Below are 15,926 nucleotides of genomic sequence, written 5' to 3' on the forward strand. Positions count from 1 at the left end.
AGGAAAGCTTAAGAGCTTGTAGATTGGGAATCCAAACACAGCCTCAGGACTATTTGACAGAAGGAGCTCAAACAGGGTTGGACATGAGAAGGTGCACGCAAAACAAGTGGTTCCAATCAGTCTTCCCAGACATACCACCTCCATAAGTGGTCCTCCTTCCAGCCTTTGAGCTGTTTCTGTAGAGGATGGAAAGGATCACAGAACCGTATAATCTTAGAACGGTTTGGGTTGGAAGGGACCATTAAAGTTCATCTAGTCCAACCCCCCGTGCAATGAGCAGGGACATCTTCAACTAGATTAGGTTGCTCAGAGCCCCGTCCAACCTGACCTTGAATGTTTCCAGGGATGGGGCATCTACCACCTCTCTGGACAACCTGTTCCAGTGTGTCACCACCCTCATTGTCAGTATTAGGATATTGAGGCATAAGTAACCTTTCACGTGAGTGCATCTCTCTCCCCTCAGCTGACAGTTAATGGACACTGACATAGGAGCCACACTATGAAGCATACATCTTCTTTTACTTGCTCTGAGTTTATCTAGGAAGAGAAAGTTTGAGTGAAGCTGAAATTTCAGTTCCAGGGTCAAACACATTCTTTCAGAGACAGAATGCAGCATCAAGAGATATGTTATTATTACCAGTAAAAACACACAAGAACACTATCAAGAATTACAGACAGAAGAGACAGGCAGAGGTGTAAATAACACAAGATAAGTATTTATTCAGACAGTTAAATTTACACAACTTATGCCTCTCCAATGCATACACATATCAGACCAATGTCTGCTCTCAGCAATGGTGATTTAAATTAGGAATGATTTCATTCAACCAAGTGGGATCATATCAGATTTACATCTGTGTAACAATGCACAGTTTGGCTCATCATGTTCAAAATAATAGCTGGGTGGTTTGGAGAAATAAAAACAAGTTTTCAGTTCCAGAAAAGGAGAGCAGATCAGAAAAGTATCATCCTTTTTTCAAGCACTGCAAGGACCAATCTTGACAGCAATCCCAGTGAAAACTTCCATTAAAAAGAAAACCAAAACCAATGCAGTATTCTCATTTCAAGTACCTTCCCCTCACTCTTCTCTACATTATGCTGACAAATATTCTTCTTCTGGACAAGTCACAAATGATCCCCAGAAGGAAGAATTTCTTGTGTTTCATCTCCCTCACCAAGACAAGTAGAAGTATGAGAAAATTAGGAAAGATATCATAAATGCCAAAAGCAACTAAGCCTCAAAGTTGACAAGGGACAGAGCGGTCTACTATATAATGAACAAATAGACCATTAAGGGTCAGCTCACACATAAGAACTTATATTTATGAGCACATATGGCAGATTTATAATGGCATATTGGAAATATGCAGCTTGCTTTTGTTATAATAAAACCTGTTCCCATTCCAACAGCTTCAGCAGGCTGTGGATCAGGATCCTTTATAAGTAAAGGGCACTGGAGTGCTCCATCCCAGTACAGTCTTCACAGAACAATATCCTCTGTTCTCAGAGAATGCTCTCAAAAATAAGCTAGGAAATGATCCCTTAGCTGGGTAAGCTGAAGCATCCTGACTGCAACAGCATCTGCTTCACAATATTTTTGTTTCAAATGCAATGTGGTCCTTACAAAGCCTTAGCTGTATTCCTAGCATCTGCAGATTACCTGCTGGGAATACTGAATAAAACCCAATTTGGATTTCACTGCAACAGTGTTGTGTAACATAGTACAGAGACACATGTCAAAAGCAAGCTTTTATGGAGAAGATTAACTGGTTTAATTCCTGCTCTCTTGGGATCTTATTCTTCTGTGTATATGCCTATGTAGTGACAGAGGATTCAGCCTCATGGCACAAACTGGTCATCCGAGCTTGACTAACGCAAAAAACATTCCCAACTCAGCTGTGTGGACCCTCTTCCCTTGGGTGTGTCTGCCCAGAACCACCGTGCAAGTCTAAGGAACAGTTTTCTTACTGGACATTGCGTGCTGGCAGGTGACAGAGCAGTACACCATTGCAAGTAAATCTTCAGTCGGCTTCAGATCTCCATCAGTTTAAGACTGAAGACTTCCACTCTGACATTCAAAGCTGTATACAGAGCCACAGCTCAAGAGCAAACACTGGTAACATTGCCACAATACAATTTTTTAGAGATAATACCCTGCATACACTGGAAATATAGCTATCATGCTATAGCTATAGTTTCCTCAAATTAGAAATATATTTAGGATGCATATGTTACAGTCATTTGCAAACATGCAATGAACTGAGTTTTGAGGACTGTCATTCCTACGGAAAACACCAGTCACACCTAAAAGTACAACTGGGCATGGTGCAGAGAGCCAGAATGAGCTGGACGGACCAGGTCAGGCATGAAGTGGTGTGCCCAAATTTGGATGAAGCCTAAACAAAATAAAAATCTGCAAAGAGGTTGTGTATCTAGATTTAGCACGTATGGAGCTAACTGGAGCTAACTAGAGCACCCCTGCCACATCTTGGTGTATCCACCCCCGAAAGTATACTACCACCAAATTTAAGAGCTGCAGGCTGTAAATTTAAGAAAAGATTGAGACAGGTTTGAAACATATGGTCTGTGAAATAATATATTCATCATACAGCTAAGACATCTCCCTGCTTTACATGGGGTAAATGTGGGTCTCTTTACAAAAACATTATTCCGAAAGACAACAGGCTAAATTTTTAGTACATTCATCAACTACTTTTACAGTCAGGAATTCCATGGCCTTAATTGCCTAATAATTAAACTTCATCATTCTAAAAAAAAGAAGGAAAAAACCAACTACATAATGAAGCCCAGTCTATTAGCATGAAAAATCTGATCAGAAGAGTTTGCAAGAAGTCGTGCAAAGTGGTATTAATGACTAGCTGATTAATTTTCGTGGCTCTTTAAGTGTCTGCAAATGTTTCAAGCGATTGTGATTGTATAAAACAGAACTGTGAAGCCCAAATTCAGAGGCAAGCCCTAGGCAACCCAAAAGTTGGCTTATTTCCTTTCTCAAGGACAAAACTCTTTAGCTCTTCATTGCCTTCTTTCATTTCTTGTTCATAGATCTACAAAACTGAAGGCAGTGACTTTACCAGGAGCAAATGGCACTGGGCTCAGGGGAGGAAGAGAATAACTGGAGGCACATTTGCTATTCTTACTTTCAGTAACACAGGAAAAAGCATCACTACTGCTATTTACTACAAAAGACACCAAATACTCAGCAAACAAGTGAACAAGAACAAGCCTGTGAACAAAACTAAGAGAGAACTACACCTCAAGGGTCCATGCCATGGGTCCAGCGTAAGCCAGGAGGAATTTCATACAGATATAAAACTCTTGTTGAAAAATGCTAAAACACGGTTATTCAGCTTGGAATTGAGACCTTCAAACACCTGGTTAAATTCAGCCCTCTTAAATTCAGCCCTCATGACCTTTTCAAACCCACTGATATCAACAGCGTATATGAAAGTATAATGCATATATTAGCAGTTTCAAAGGCTTTTTGGAAACAGGAAAACTCTAGCATAGTTATAATCTCTCTCTCTCTCTCTCTCTCTCTCTCTCTGAAATTAGCTAAAGCAGCTGCCCAAATGACTATCAGCCAACTCAGAAAGTGTTCAGCTGTTCCTCCAAAGTAGGGACTGTGGCCTGGGGTTGGACAGAAACAAACTGGGGTCAAGCAGAGGATGTGCCAAGCATTTCTGTGCACTGTGGTTAATCAAACAGCACACAGTACATTTACAGCTTAGTTTGGACCGTAGGCTCCATAGCACGGATGTGGACACTAGGAAGGCAGAACCAGGAGAGAGGCAGCTCCCTGCTGCAGTTGTCTTCATGGAATTTGATATTCAGGTAGAAATCACCTGTGTAGAGAAAGAGAAGTGCTCCAAAGTACACAGAGTCTTTGGTCGGCTTCACCTGGAAAAGAGAAGTGAAAATCAGTATAATTAAACCATCAACAAAATAAAACAGTTGCACTTTGCAATTCAGTAGGTCCTTCAAATGATTTCAAAGCACTCTAGATTCACATCTCAGTATTGCCTTCACACAAAAAGGAGTAAAGATCTTGTCCCTATACTAACAATGGTAAAACTGGAGCATTGGAAATTAAATCCTGTATTATTCTCTCATACAGCAAAGCTGTGGCATAGCTCAAACCAGAACACAGATCTTCAGGAGTCACTGATTCCAGAACAGAGCTGGTTTAAGGCAGAGATGACCCAAAATCTATCCTTAGACTGCATTTATCAACGTCTATATTAAAGGTCTGAATCATGTCTCTGAACTCATGTTAAACACATGGTTAAACACCATGTAACAACTTAGCAATAACTAAATTCATCCCCACTTATTATTCAGACACAATCTGACTGCAAATTCTAATCAAGAATCTTTAATATTCACTATCATTGAAATAATTAAGTTTAGCAAGAAATATCCCACAAAAAGTAGCCACCCTGATTTAACTTGTCCAAATTAAATACAGTTCACACTGTTTCTACATTTATATTTCTCCCTTCATCACAAAACCATTTACAGTCCATATCTTTACAACAAATAATATATCTCTGTCCATCATTTCAGCAAGACACTGAAGTAATTTCTAACTTTAACAATGCCATGACTGTTCATGTAATGATGTTTGAATTAACATCAGCTTCCACAAGATGTTAAATACAGTTTCAGGGTGCCTAGAATTGGGTTGAAGTTGCTGCAGATGCAAAACATGGAATCAGCACAAAGCCATTCCATTGGATGGAATTTATTCAAAAAATTGTGAAAAGGCGACTTCATCCCAGCAGAAATGACCCAATAAAGGGCACCTGATGCTCCTCAGTACTGGTCTTCCCTCAGCCAAGACCATCTCACCAGTTTCTTTCTGCTCTCTGGACCCTGAAACCATCAACTCAAGATATACTCATGGCACCATCCCTACTTTCACAGGTAGGTCTGTGCCCATGTATTGTCTTTTTTACTTGAATACTCATTGGTAATGGGCCTTTCTTTGGTCACCTCCAAACACCTCAGTGTCCATCATGTTACAGAGTCCAGTGTTGACTCCAAATGACAGCATGACACACCACTGGTCACCCAAGTTGACAACCAAGCCAAACAACAACAGAAACTCTGGCGTTGGATCCAGAAGCACTGAGCTGTCCAGATGTGCTGGACTTGATTGGATTCAGGGGGAGAAAACCTTTGCAAGGGACATCCCTAGGAACCCATGGGACATTACCACCTGGAACAGTAAAGGGATGAGGCTCTGAGACAGGTTATCAGGATTCTTGCCAGCTATAAAAATTTGGTTATATGGTAAACTGGGACATCAACAATGGGGTATTAACTGGGAAAGTGTCTATGGACACCCTTTGCTGACGGGCATCTTGCCATTGCATAGGAAGACCAGAACAGGTGACCAGACCATGGTGGGGGAGAGGGAGGAGACAAACCACTAGAAAAAGTTTCCAGGGCTGTGGGGCACCTCAAGAATATGCCAGAGAGCTGAAAATTGCCTGCCATCACCTCCAGTGAGGAAGGTCCTCTGTAGCTTTCAGATGTGAGGGGAATAAGCTGTTTCCTTTTTCTCCTATTCTAGGTTTTTTTGGACCTTCATTGCTGGGTCCTTCAGCCAGCAGACATGCACCCTGTATAGTAGCCTAGGGTGTCACGCTTCTTTACTGAACCTCCCTAAACTGCTGCTCCTGCACAGGGGCCTGGCTGTTCACAAGGAGCAACATCATCAGAGCTGGCAGAGCCCAGGCTCCCTTTGGCTTTGGTGTTGAGCACTTCTGCTGACCTACAGCAAACTTGTAGCAGCATCGTATCATCCACGTGAGTGATCAGAGCAGCCACAGCTGTTCTCCTGACCCCTGTCCTTGGCATCTCCCCTCCTTGCTGGGTACAAGTTCTTGCCCTCTGGGGCATTGCGTCTGGACATGCAGAACAACATCAAGCAGTCTCCCCTCTTGCTTCCTTCCCCTCCTCCTGGGGCTGTCTGCCTTATTTCTGCCTCACTGGAACTGATGCGGACTTGCATCCAGAGGAGGACAGAGGCAGGCACCAATGCCAGCAATGGGTAGAGGCAAACAGCAAATGAAGCCTCCTCAGGACTCATACCTTTTTCAAGCTCCCGGTCCATTTTTCCTAGTCTAGCTGCACCGGGAAGAAATATCTGTAACAGCATGGATCAGAGCCCTTGACAAACAGGAAGGTGGCTTCAGGCACATCGGCATCAACACAGTCTTTTCACTCATTTGAAGCTCTGCCTACATGATTGCTCGTTCCTCCTGCCTTTACAGCACAAGTCTCTGCACCAGTCATGAGTTTTTTCATCATAAGCGAGAAGAGCCAGCGAGGCAGGTAGTGGTATGTGTCCTGTTCTGCCTGCAGCCCATCTCCCTGTGTGCAGTATGCACAGACCGGACAACAACGTTCGTGGTTTGGGGACTATCCACATCTGTATGGCCACCTGTAGAACCACTACAGTAATCAACACTTGTGGTGTGGGGAAGAAACAGGGAAGCAAAAGTAGCTTGAAACCTTTGCACTGTTGAGATACAAGTGGCTCTGCAGAAGTTCTTCCAAAATAGTAACTAACTTTGGAAAGTAAGGCTGCCTCTCTAGTGGGGCTGCCTACACACATTCCCAGAAGACCACAATCAGCAGCAGTCAGGTCAGTAGAGGGCCAGATCCAACCCAACTGGTATACCAGGCAGGGGACTAATTTTGAGGTTAAACCACCTACATTTAGGTGTCTCTCTGCACACCAGGCATCCAAGCTCCTACTACAGTAAGAAGACATCTCGTCAATGCAGCCAGTGGAGCAAGCACAGAATGGTCTACCTAGCCAGTCTATAGAGTCAGGCTGCACTTGCCTAAACACAGGCACCTCATGACATTTGGGATGACCTAAGGCACTGAGACGTCTGCAGAGGGCTGGCAAGATTTACAGGATGATTTACAGGATTTCTGGCAGTAGGCGGAGGCCAGGTGGGATACCCACAGCACCTAAATGATGGTAGACACCTACTTTTAGGCAACTGAATCTTAGCCCTAGTGTCTATGTTAGTGTAAGCCAGGTTCTACTGGCTGCAGACTACATCTCCATTGACTAACTGGGAGCTTGGCTGGCCAGCATCCGTGGTAACACCTACTCATTCAGATGTCTCAGTCTGGAACTGAATACACCCAAATGTCTGTAAAGTGGATGTCCACATCTGAGCCAGCTGTTCAACACAAGGATTCACTGATGAAATGTAGAATGAGGTAAAATATCCCCACAACTCCATCAACCTTGATGACTTGCTTTCCACTGACTGTGAAGGGAACTCAGAGTGACTTGTTCAGATGTGTACACAACTCAGACGTTTCCTGCTGCATCTGACAGTACACACCATCCCACTGATTGCAATGCATGATCCAGCCAACCTATGAGAAACACGAAGATCACATACTCGTGCCTGATCCAGACCAAATTTGTATTGTCATTCGATCTAGCAGCACACAGGGCTGGTAGCGTCACCGCCTAGATATGTGCTTTATACGTGTGCCAGTCTGGGATGCTGTTGAATAATTGAGTCAGAGTTGAAACAGATTTTACTAAAATTCCACCAAATTGTGGAAACCAAAGACGGGAAGCTTCTACCCCAGAAAAAAATGACTGAAGAATCAAGAAAAAAATGCCCACATTACTCCTCTGCTCCACTGAGATAGAAGAAAAATTAAGTTTTTAGCTCCATCCTAATCCTTCCCTGATTCAGGCTACCATGTGGGACTGCGATTGCTTAGAACTAATTACTACTTATTTATACTGCTGTAGTACTTAGGGAGCTCAGTTGGAGATTAGGGCTAGTGCCAGCTCTGTTCGCTGCCCCAAAGAGTTTACAGTGCGAGTAAAACAGTGCCAAGAAAACTAATTTGTTCCAGATGGGCCACAGAGGACCTGCCAGAAGTGAACAAACGTTCATCGCAGCTTCTGAGCTGATTCAAAATGACCATCTACTGATGAATTTCTCCTCATCTCCCACTACCAATCACTTGAGCTAGAGTGTGATAACACATGCAGGAAAAAAAACCTGCTTGAGAATAGTAATGGCAAAAGCAGGAACAACAAGGAAAGATGAATTGCTGGTAGTTACAGGAATCTCCATAGAAGATAATTTTGGGGGTTTTGATTTGGCAAGAAGCAACTCTGTCTGATGAACTACTTAGTCAAAAAAAGCCCATTGGTAAGAACGAAGATGTTTTGATAATATGTCTAAAGCTAAACTTCAGGTTGTGAAGTGAGATAAAAAATAAATCAGTGCAATGTATTTTAATGGCTGGGGGTCCACCATGTTACCTCATGTTTCAAAACCCTGCACTGAACAAAAATGTCTACTATCTATATGATAACTGGTGAAGTAACTTTTTCTGTTAAATACAGACATAGAAAGGTAAGGTTAACCAAATTAGAAGGTGTGCTTAAAAACAAAGATTTTACTTAATTTAAAATGCCTGGAAATATCTCAATAGCCTTTAAAATTTTCAGTAAAAGAATTTGCTTTTTGAAGTAGTATATCCCAGCAGAGACTTTGTGACACAAACGCAGACTGCTGCATTGAATTGAAGTAAGAGCACAAAAAGGTGAATAAGCACTCATTACGTTACTTCCATGATAAATCATCTAACCTGGACTTCAAGCCACAAGAAAGAGAAATACAAAATCGTATGACTTTTACCCTTTAAACAATTTATATGCATACTGCGAAGCAGCATGTGCATGCTGAAAATTCCTGTATATAACCCCTGTCTTCCAGATAGCAGCACAAACTGATTTGAAACTTTTTAGTCTGGAAACAAAAATAACTGTCATTTGCTGAGCATCAGGCTTAATATGAAACTAACATTTAGGAAAGCAGAGGGGGTTTGGGTTTTGTTTGGTTTTTTCCCCAGAGAAATCTCATTCAGTTGAGCACCAATAATGTAGTTTCTGCATTGGCATGACAACAGACCACATTTTCAGGGCGTGAGAAGTATCTTCTCTTGCTGTAATAACTGATGCTCCCACTTGCTCTTGACCATACACTACTGATAAGCCAAACCGTATGCTAGCTCTCCATCCTTCCTCCCACCCAGCTCAGCAGCGCAATAAATCATCTCACCACCTCCTTGCCAGTGTCAGTGTAAAGTCAGCCCAATTAGCTTAAACTGCTGACGAATGTAGTTTTTGCTAAACTGGCCAACTTTGCACGAAAACAAATGCTCACACCATCTCTCCCACTGGGTCTGCTGGGGAAGAGGGGAGCATCTTCCCACAGAGGGGCAGAAACAAGCAGCTGGGAAAAGGTAGCATCTCAAGCTACCTCTGTTAAACAAGCAAAGTAATCGTGTGCCCATGACCTCAGTTTATAAACACAATGGGCACATGTTTAATAGCTTCGACAGAGCAGCACTGAGTTACACCAGCAGGGAATCTGGTCCAGTGTCTCAGCTTTCATTTATGACAAAGAGAAACTCTGAAACTCTTTCATCTCACCCAGCCATGAGCTGCTTTGGTTTCTTAACCAGCATCTGTCTGAATTTCTGCCAAACTCAGAGCATGAACACAATTCTGAGTATGTTCGTTCTTCCCTGAAGCATCAAATGCACAAACCAGGACTTTCTTCTTGTCCCCAAAACAGGTGCGGCTTTCTGAAATCTTTTTTCCATTACTGAATTAGTTATTATGGGGGATGAAAGGGCCTCTGACAGCATTAGATACACTGTTTGAAGAATTTTCTTCCATGATCAGGGCTCTATGCCTCAAAGAAATATGACTAAGCATTTTCTCTAGGAGCCTGTGTAGGACAAGTATCAATACTACATACCATGATATATAACACTTCTTGTCTAAGAGTCAACATTGTCTTCATTTCACCTTTTTGGATGAAAAGGAGGACAAATAGCAGAAAACAACTCTATTTTTAACTTATCGGGGACTGTGTTTACAGGAGAAATGTCACAATACTGAAAATGGGGCAAAAGCAGGGACCGTAAGGTATGAGAAGGCTGCCTGGGCGAGCACAAGAGATATGACCTCCTGACTTTGTGCCCCGTAGGAGACTCAATCAGAAGGTAAGAATACATCATGCTGACATCTCCCTTTTCCCTCATTAGCCTGGAGGGTCAGGCCCTTCGGCAGCTGGGCATCCAAAGACTGCCACTCTGATTAAAAAATCCACGTTGTCAGATAGAGAGTCAAAGAAATCCATCTCTTGATTATTTCTGTTGACATATTTAAATAATTCAGCTAAGGATATAGTTAGCCCCCATTAAAATTCAAGTTGATGGTGTATTCCATGCTCATTAGCTTTTTGAAATATTTTCTCCCCATGATGCGTAATTGAAAAATATGCCTGGTGACTATCCCTGTGGTTAACCTTTAATTTCTTTCTTACTAAGGTTCACTTATATATTCAGTTTTGACAGGTACATTTTATTAGCGATCCAAAGAGCTGACCTAAGCAAAGGTCCTAAGCACTGTCCCAAACACTCACTCTCTTCTTCATGTTTATTTTATAAGTTACCAGAAATACTGCTTATTCCACTCTGCAGTACTGTCTGTATGTTTTTCATTCCTGGTTTTCTGTTGTTGCGGTTTTGGGGGGAAGGATGTGGGAGAGAGTAGTTTTATCTGTATTTTCAGTGTCTTGTCTTAGAAACAAAAAGCTCCTAGTTTCGCATTTTCTAAAGAAGAAATTGAGAGAAAAATCAAAATCTCATTTGTTCTAAAAAGGGACTTTTTTGTCTCATTTTAAGCATGTTTTCTATTTTTCTTTATGGATTTATAAGATTATGCTAAGCGACAAGGAAATGAACCAGCTCATCAGATTGGTCATTAATGTTTAGCATTTTCTTTTTGCAGTCTGTTGCATTTCCTCAGGACCTGACTAAAACTGATTTGCTGAGTTCCTTTGCTCAGCCTGGGGAATACTTCTTATGGACTAAAAAGTTACTTAAAATCTATTACTGCAGGCTGCACTGGATGGCTCAAGGAACTGGCAATATGGTATTAAACATTTTATCTAGGTTACCCATTCACATTTAGTCAGAACTGGAGTGACCAAAAGTTACTGTCTCTGATAGTTTACCAGTCGTTTACATGATAGGAAATCACAGTCTTAAACCATTTCAGAGAGGTGATTCTGTATCCCCAAACCTAGCAGCACCTTTAGCAATAGCTGCCATAATCATGGTGCTTTCCAAAAATTAATCTGCCTTAAAATGCACAATCGAATAATGAAGCCCTTTTCTACAAACGCACATCATCCGCAATCATGATACGTCTGATAGAAAGACTTACTGAATCGATGTAGAAGGTGTTGGATCCCACAAAGGTGATAGCATCTTGCAGCTCATAGTTGTGCACCCCATTTTGGTAATCCTGGTAGGGCGTCATGGTGATAGCGAAAGGCCCCACGCTGTGTTTGCTCCAGTTGGTCAGCTTCACCTCCAACGGGATGGGGTCTCCCACTTTGCAGTTCACCACGATATCACAGTCACAAAGCTTGCCGTCAACGAGGATGTCTGCAAATCAAGAAAACAATTCCACATTATGTTGGACTCCTGCTTTAGAAACTCTATTAATCTTGATAGGAAACTTAAGAAGAAAAAGTAACCTCAATGAAACCAAGAGTACATGACAGTTAGCCTTAGGAAAGAAAACCCAATGTTGCAGTGTTGTGTAAGGTAGTGTTGCAGGGAAACCACTTGCAATAAACAGTTCATGAAGGTCTGGTATCTGTTCACAGCTGTTGAAAGAGCTATGAAAAAAACAATTATGACCTATACACAGGCGCCAGAAGGGGTTTTTTTAACCTCCTCCCTTGAAGGCCAAAGCCACGGACAACTTCTCATGCTTCTCCTGCAAATCAACAGCATCAGGTGAAGGGAAACACAAACAGGAATCATCAATACAAATGGTAGCTAGACAGATCCAGGGCTGGATGCCCATGTTCACATGTTACAGCCAGAATAAATCCTCCTGTATGGAGGTGACCTTTTGGAGCAGGACAGACACTGCCAGAATTTGCAATGTAATACATATATTAAAGTCCAGATTATAAGGAAAAAAGGGATTTTAAAATTATACAGCAGTACTATGAGCTTGTTCACTCTTTGCGCTTTAATTCATTCTGGGATTTCTATTTTTAACTTTCTACTTTTCTTTCCCTTACTGGGATAGCAGAAAATATAAAGCCTCTAAATTGGTTACTGCTGGGACAATGACAGCCGGAGTAATGTGTCCACTAACCTTGCCCATTTGCTTATACAGAACCAAAATGTTTCATTACCAACACACTATGAAATTGCTAGTCCAATTCCCCAGTCTGAAAGGGTTCCCAGTTGTGCAGTATTACTGTATTTTTCAGATGAGGGTTATCTCTAATGCACTATTAATACAGGAACAGTTCTATTTCACTGTGGGTTCATGTTCAGAGATAAGAGAAAGCCCTGGGCACATGTAAGAAAGCATCCTCCGTGTGAATACCTATCCCCACAATCTCATACGCCCATGAGGCATTTCGATCACTCCAGCTCCTTCTCAGTTGCTTGCCGTATGACATACAGCGTATTATTCCTCTGCCAACAGCATCAGATTTACATTAGTAATACCCCCTCTTCAAGAAAAGACACTGTTTTTATGCTTCAGGAGCTTTCACAGAAAAAAACATTTTACACCATGGTGATTTTTTTTTTCTTATTTTTGTTTTGTTGCCTTAGACAAAAAAACTACAAAATGATGCATGTTCTTGTGATGCCCTTTAGCCTGGCAAACTGAACAAGCCTCAGCGCACCACCTGGAAAAAAAAAAAAAAAAAAGCTAGTGCCAAAGAAGAAACAAGTTCGGAAAGGGACAGCCCCCGTGCAAAAACTTTCCTTTCCAAAGGAGATGCCAAGTTTTTGACAACGAGGGCACTGGTGAGCCACACCTGGAGTACTGTGTCCAGAAGGCTCAAGGAGGATCTCGTCAATATATGTAAATACCTGAAGTGAGGTTGCAAAGAGGACAGAGCCAGGCTCTTTCCAGTGGTGCCCAGTGCCAGGACCAGAAGCAATGGGCACAAACTGAAACACAGGAGGTTCCCTCTGAACATCAGGGAACACTTTTTTACTGTGAGGGTGACCGAGCACAGGTTGCCCAGGGAGGTTGTGGAGTCTCCATCCTTGGAGATACTCAAAAGCTGTCTGAACACGGTCCTGGGCAACTGGCTCTAGGTGGCCCTGCTTGAGCGGTGGGGTTGGACCAGAGGACCTCCAGAGGTCCCTGCCAACCTCAACCATTCTGCAATTCTGTGAAAGGAAACTATAATCACCATTGCATTTTAGGAAAGGGCTAGAAAACCTGTTCGGCATTGGATTTCTTTTGCAATAGCACACTCCAATGTTATGGGCTCTCCTGCCCAACATGATCAAAATGCTTCTTGCAGGATTGCCCTAAGATCATGGAGGTGAAGTAGTGGTTATAATGGTATCCCATTATCTGCGATTAACTGACTTGCATTTTTCAAAACACAAAAATATGTGTGTGTGGATAATCTTTATGCTTCCCAGCCTCCTGTCACAGAATGGAAGTCCAGCTGCTTCCTTCAAAAGAAATGCATTTATATCAATTCATTACTTTATATCAGTTTATGTTTTCAAGCTTCTCCCTGAAAGGTAAGTGTTTTCATCTAAAGAAAAAATTTTAAAAATCTTTTTTTGTGGTTCCTCCTGCCAGCAGGTCTTACAGTTGCATGAATGGTTAGCTCCCCAGACCAGCATGAACCTTCAGAAATACTCAGTAAGCTAAGTGGATGAATCTTTATTTTCAAGCTGCTCATCAACTTCCCTTTTAGCTTTAAAATTCAATGCTCTGCTGTAGGAATTGTAAATGAACCCTTTGCCCTCTGTCTCCACCTTTGTATCTAATAATAGTTCAGAGCATTGGTTCCTAATATCTTCATGTGAAAATACAAAATCCAAACAAAAGGGAGGCAATTAAGTCTGGCTCAACCAGATTAATTTTCCTTCGTATTCCTAAAAAAATTCAATTCATGTAGGATTGATTTAAGAGCGTGTGTGTACACACGTGCTTTTGTACATATTGAGAGATTATTTCCTTCCCTCCCAGCACACCCTTCCCTCCTGAAGTACTGAAGCCAAGGATCTCAATGAGATGTCAGATGAGAAAGCACACATGGCTGGCATGCAAAATACTATGGAAAGGAGTGTTTAAAAACAGTCCCCTTTCATCAGAGAGAACAGCTTGGTTTGACAGGCAGTTTTACTCACTTCCTGACACAGAAAACATCTCAAGGACCATACGGATTTGCTTTAATATTTTCATCCATGAACAGAGGAAAAGCCATGTGTACAGGGTCCCATTTCTGCAGATTCAGCTCACTCACACAGATGGCATATAAAAGCTGAGACTGCTCACACCACTGCTGTGAGAGTGAATCATTATTGGCTTCAGTATACAGGAGCTCTGAATCAGAAGATACATTCACTAGGACAGAAGACAGTGGTGGCCCTATCTCCATCCTCCAAAGATTCAGATACAAGAGAAACAGTATTTCGGAAAATTGGAAGGACCAAGTTTAATGCAAACAGCATATAGAAATTACATTAAAAAGGTGGAAGCGTAAACTGGCTGTCAGGGCAAAAAACCCACAAAGACCTAGCATTCTCCTAATTAAAAGTTAAATCCTTTTCAAAGTACTTTAATAAGCCAACAGAATGCTGCTTTCCCCCCCCGCCCCCTCGGTCCTTTCCTGCTCATTTACCTACACGTGTCCACTATGTTGGCATCCTTGGGTACCAACATTACCCTGCAATGCTTGATAGCCACAAAAAAAAGGAATGACACAGTCTCTGCCATGCACCCATGAACAGGCACAGGACCACTCTATCTTATCTCTAGGACCTTCTCTAAGTGATTATTGTATCAAGGGAGAAAATGTTGTCCAACACATTTTGGAAAAAGCAGAGGATGGGGATAATACAAGCCACTGAGAAGGGTGATTGGAAAGCCTTGCTTTTTCACTGATGGCTTTAGCCAAGACTTTCAGGATCTCTGTGAATTAATCTTTTAGTTGGAAAAACTACTTCATGGTCCAGCTGATAGGTGATGCTTATTGACACCACAGTCAGTCTAGGAGACCACTATATGAAGATAATACATCAGAATTTTTATAGTGTCTTTCTTTCAGGATCTCAAACCTCTCAAAGGGAATGAATGTTACTAACAGGAAGACAACCACTATTCCACAAGAAAAACATCATTTACCATCACCTGCCAGGAGCACTTCTGTCTACATCACCCCAAGGAGCAGCTTGGAAATGAATACCAAACATTATTAACATTTTGTGTTATTTACTCTGCTCATATTAACACACAGTAAGTTGTTCTTGCTACTTTGTCAAGTTTCCATGTAAGCACTCACAATTTATTGGCCCACCTGTACATCAAGAGTCCCAAGTCATGGCTAATTGCATTTCTGCACCCAACTCCCTATTTACCATTGTGAAAGTTTAATTTTGGAAAGGCGCATACAAATACATGTTTAATCTCAGTGGAAACGCATATTTCAGCAATGTTTACTCTCCACGGTCAAGTTTGGGTTCATTTTAAAAAACAGGCTGCAGAAGAAGGCAGGGTATTTGTGCTCATCTTTACAGTGGAGGACGGAGAAATTTCCATTGGATATTTGCTTTTAAACTGGATGTTGAATTCCCAACTGATGCAGAGGCACTGGCCCCTGTCATTCAATACAGCTGAGAACCTGGCTCAAGACTTTGAGCAAACACCTCACAGAGGCATGGCTTTGCACAAGTGAGTAGGTCAACAAAACTCAAGGCAAGAGATGCCCAAATGAGCAAATATGTCTCACGTAAAAGGTAGAAGAGATCTTCAAGCCCAG

General features: G+C 41.9%; 1 protein-coding gene across 2 annotated transcripts in view; it reads right to left on the minus strand.

The window, feature by feature from the left end:
* Window positions 1-694: 694 nt before the first annotated feature.
* The window catches only part of TRAPPC9 (trafficking protein particle complex subunit 9), a 521,077-nt gene continuing 505,845 nt past the window's right edge, over window positions 695-15,926 (minus strand). For both annotated transcript variants that reach the window (XM_052787671.1, XM_052787670.1), the window contains 2 exons: window positions 11,324-11,547; window positions 695-3,918 (listed from right to left, as the gene is read on the minus strand). In XM_052787671.1, coding sequence (XP_052643631.1) covers window positions 3,739-3,918; window positions 11,324-11,547 — 404 coding nt within the window. In that variant the 3' untranslated portion in view covers window positions 695-3,738. The remainder of the gene's footprint in view (window positions 3,919-11,323; window positions 11,548-15,926) is intronic.

The sequence above is a fragment of the Harpia harpyja genome, chromosome 5 (genome assembly GCF_026419915.1).
Source record: "Harpia harpyja isolate bHarHar1 chromosome 5, bHarHar1 primary haplotype, whole genome shotgun sequence".
Lineage (NCBI taxonomy): Eukaryota > Metazoa > Chordata > Aves > Accipitriformes > Accipitridae > Harpia > Harpia harpyja.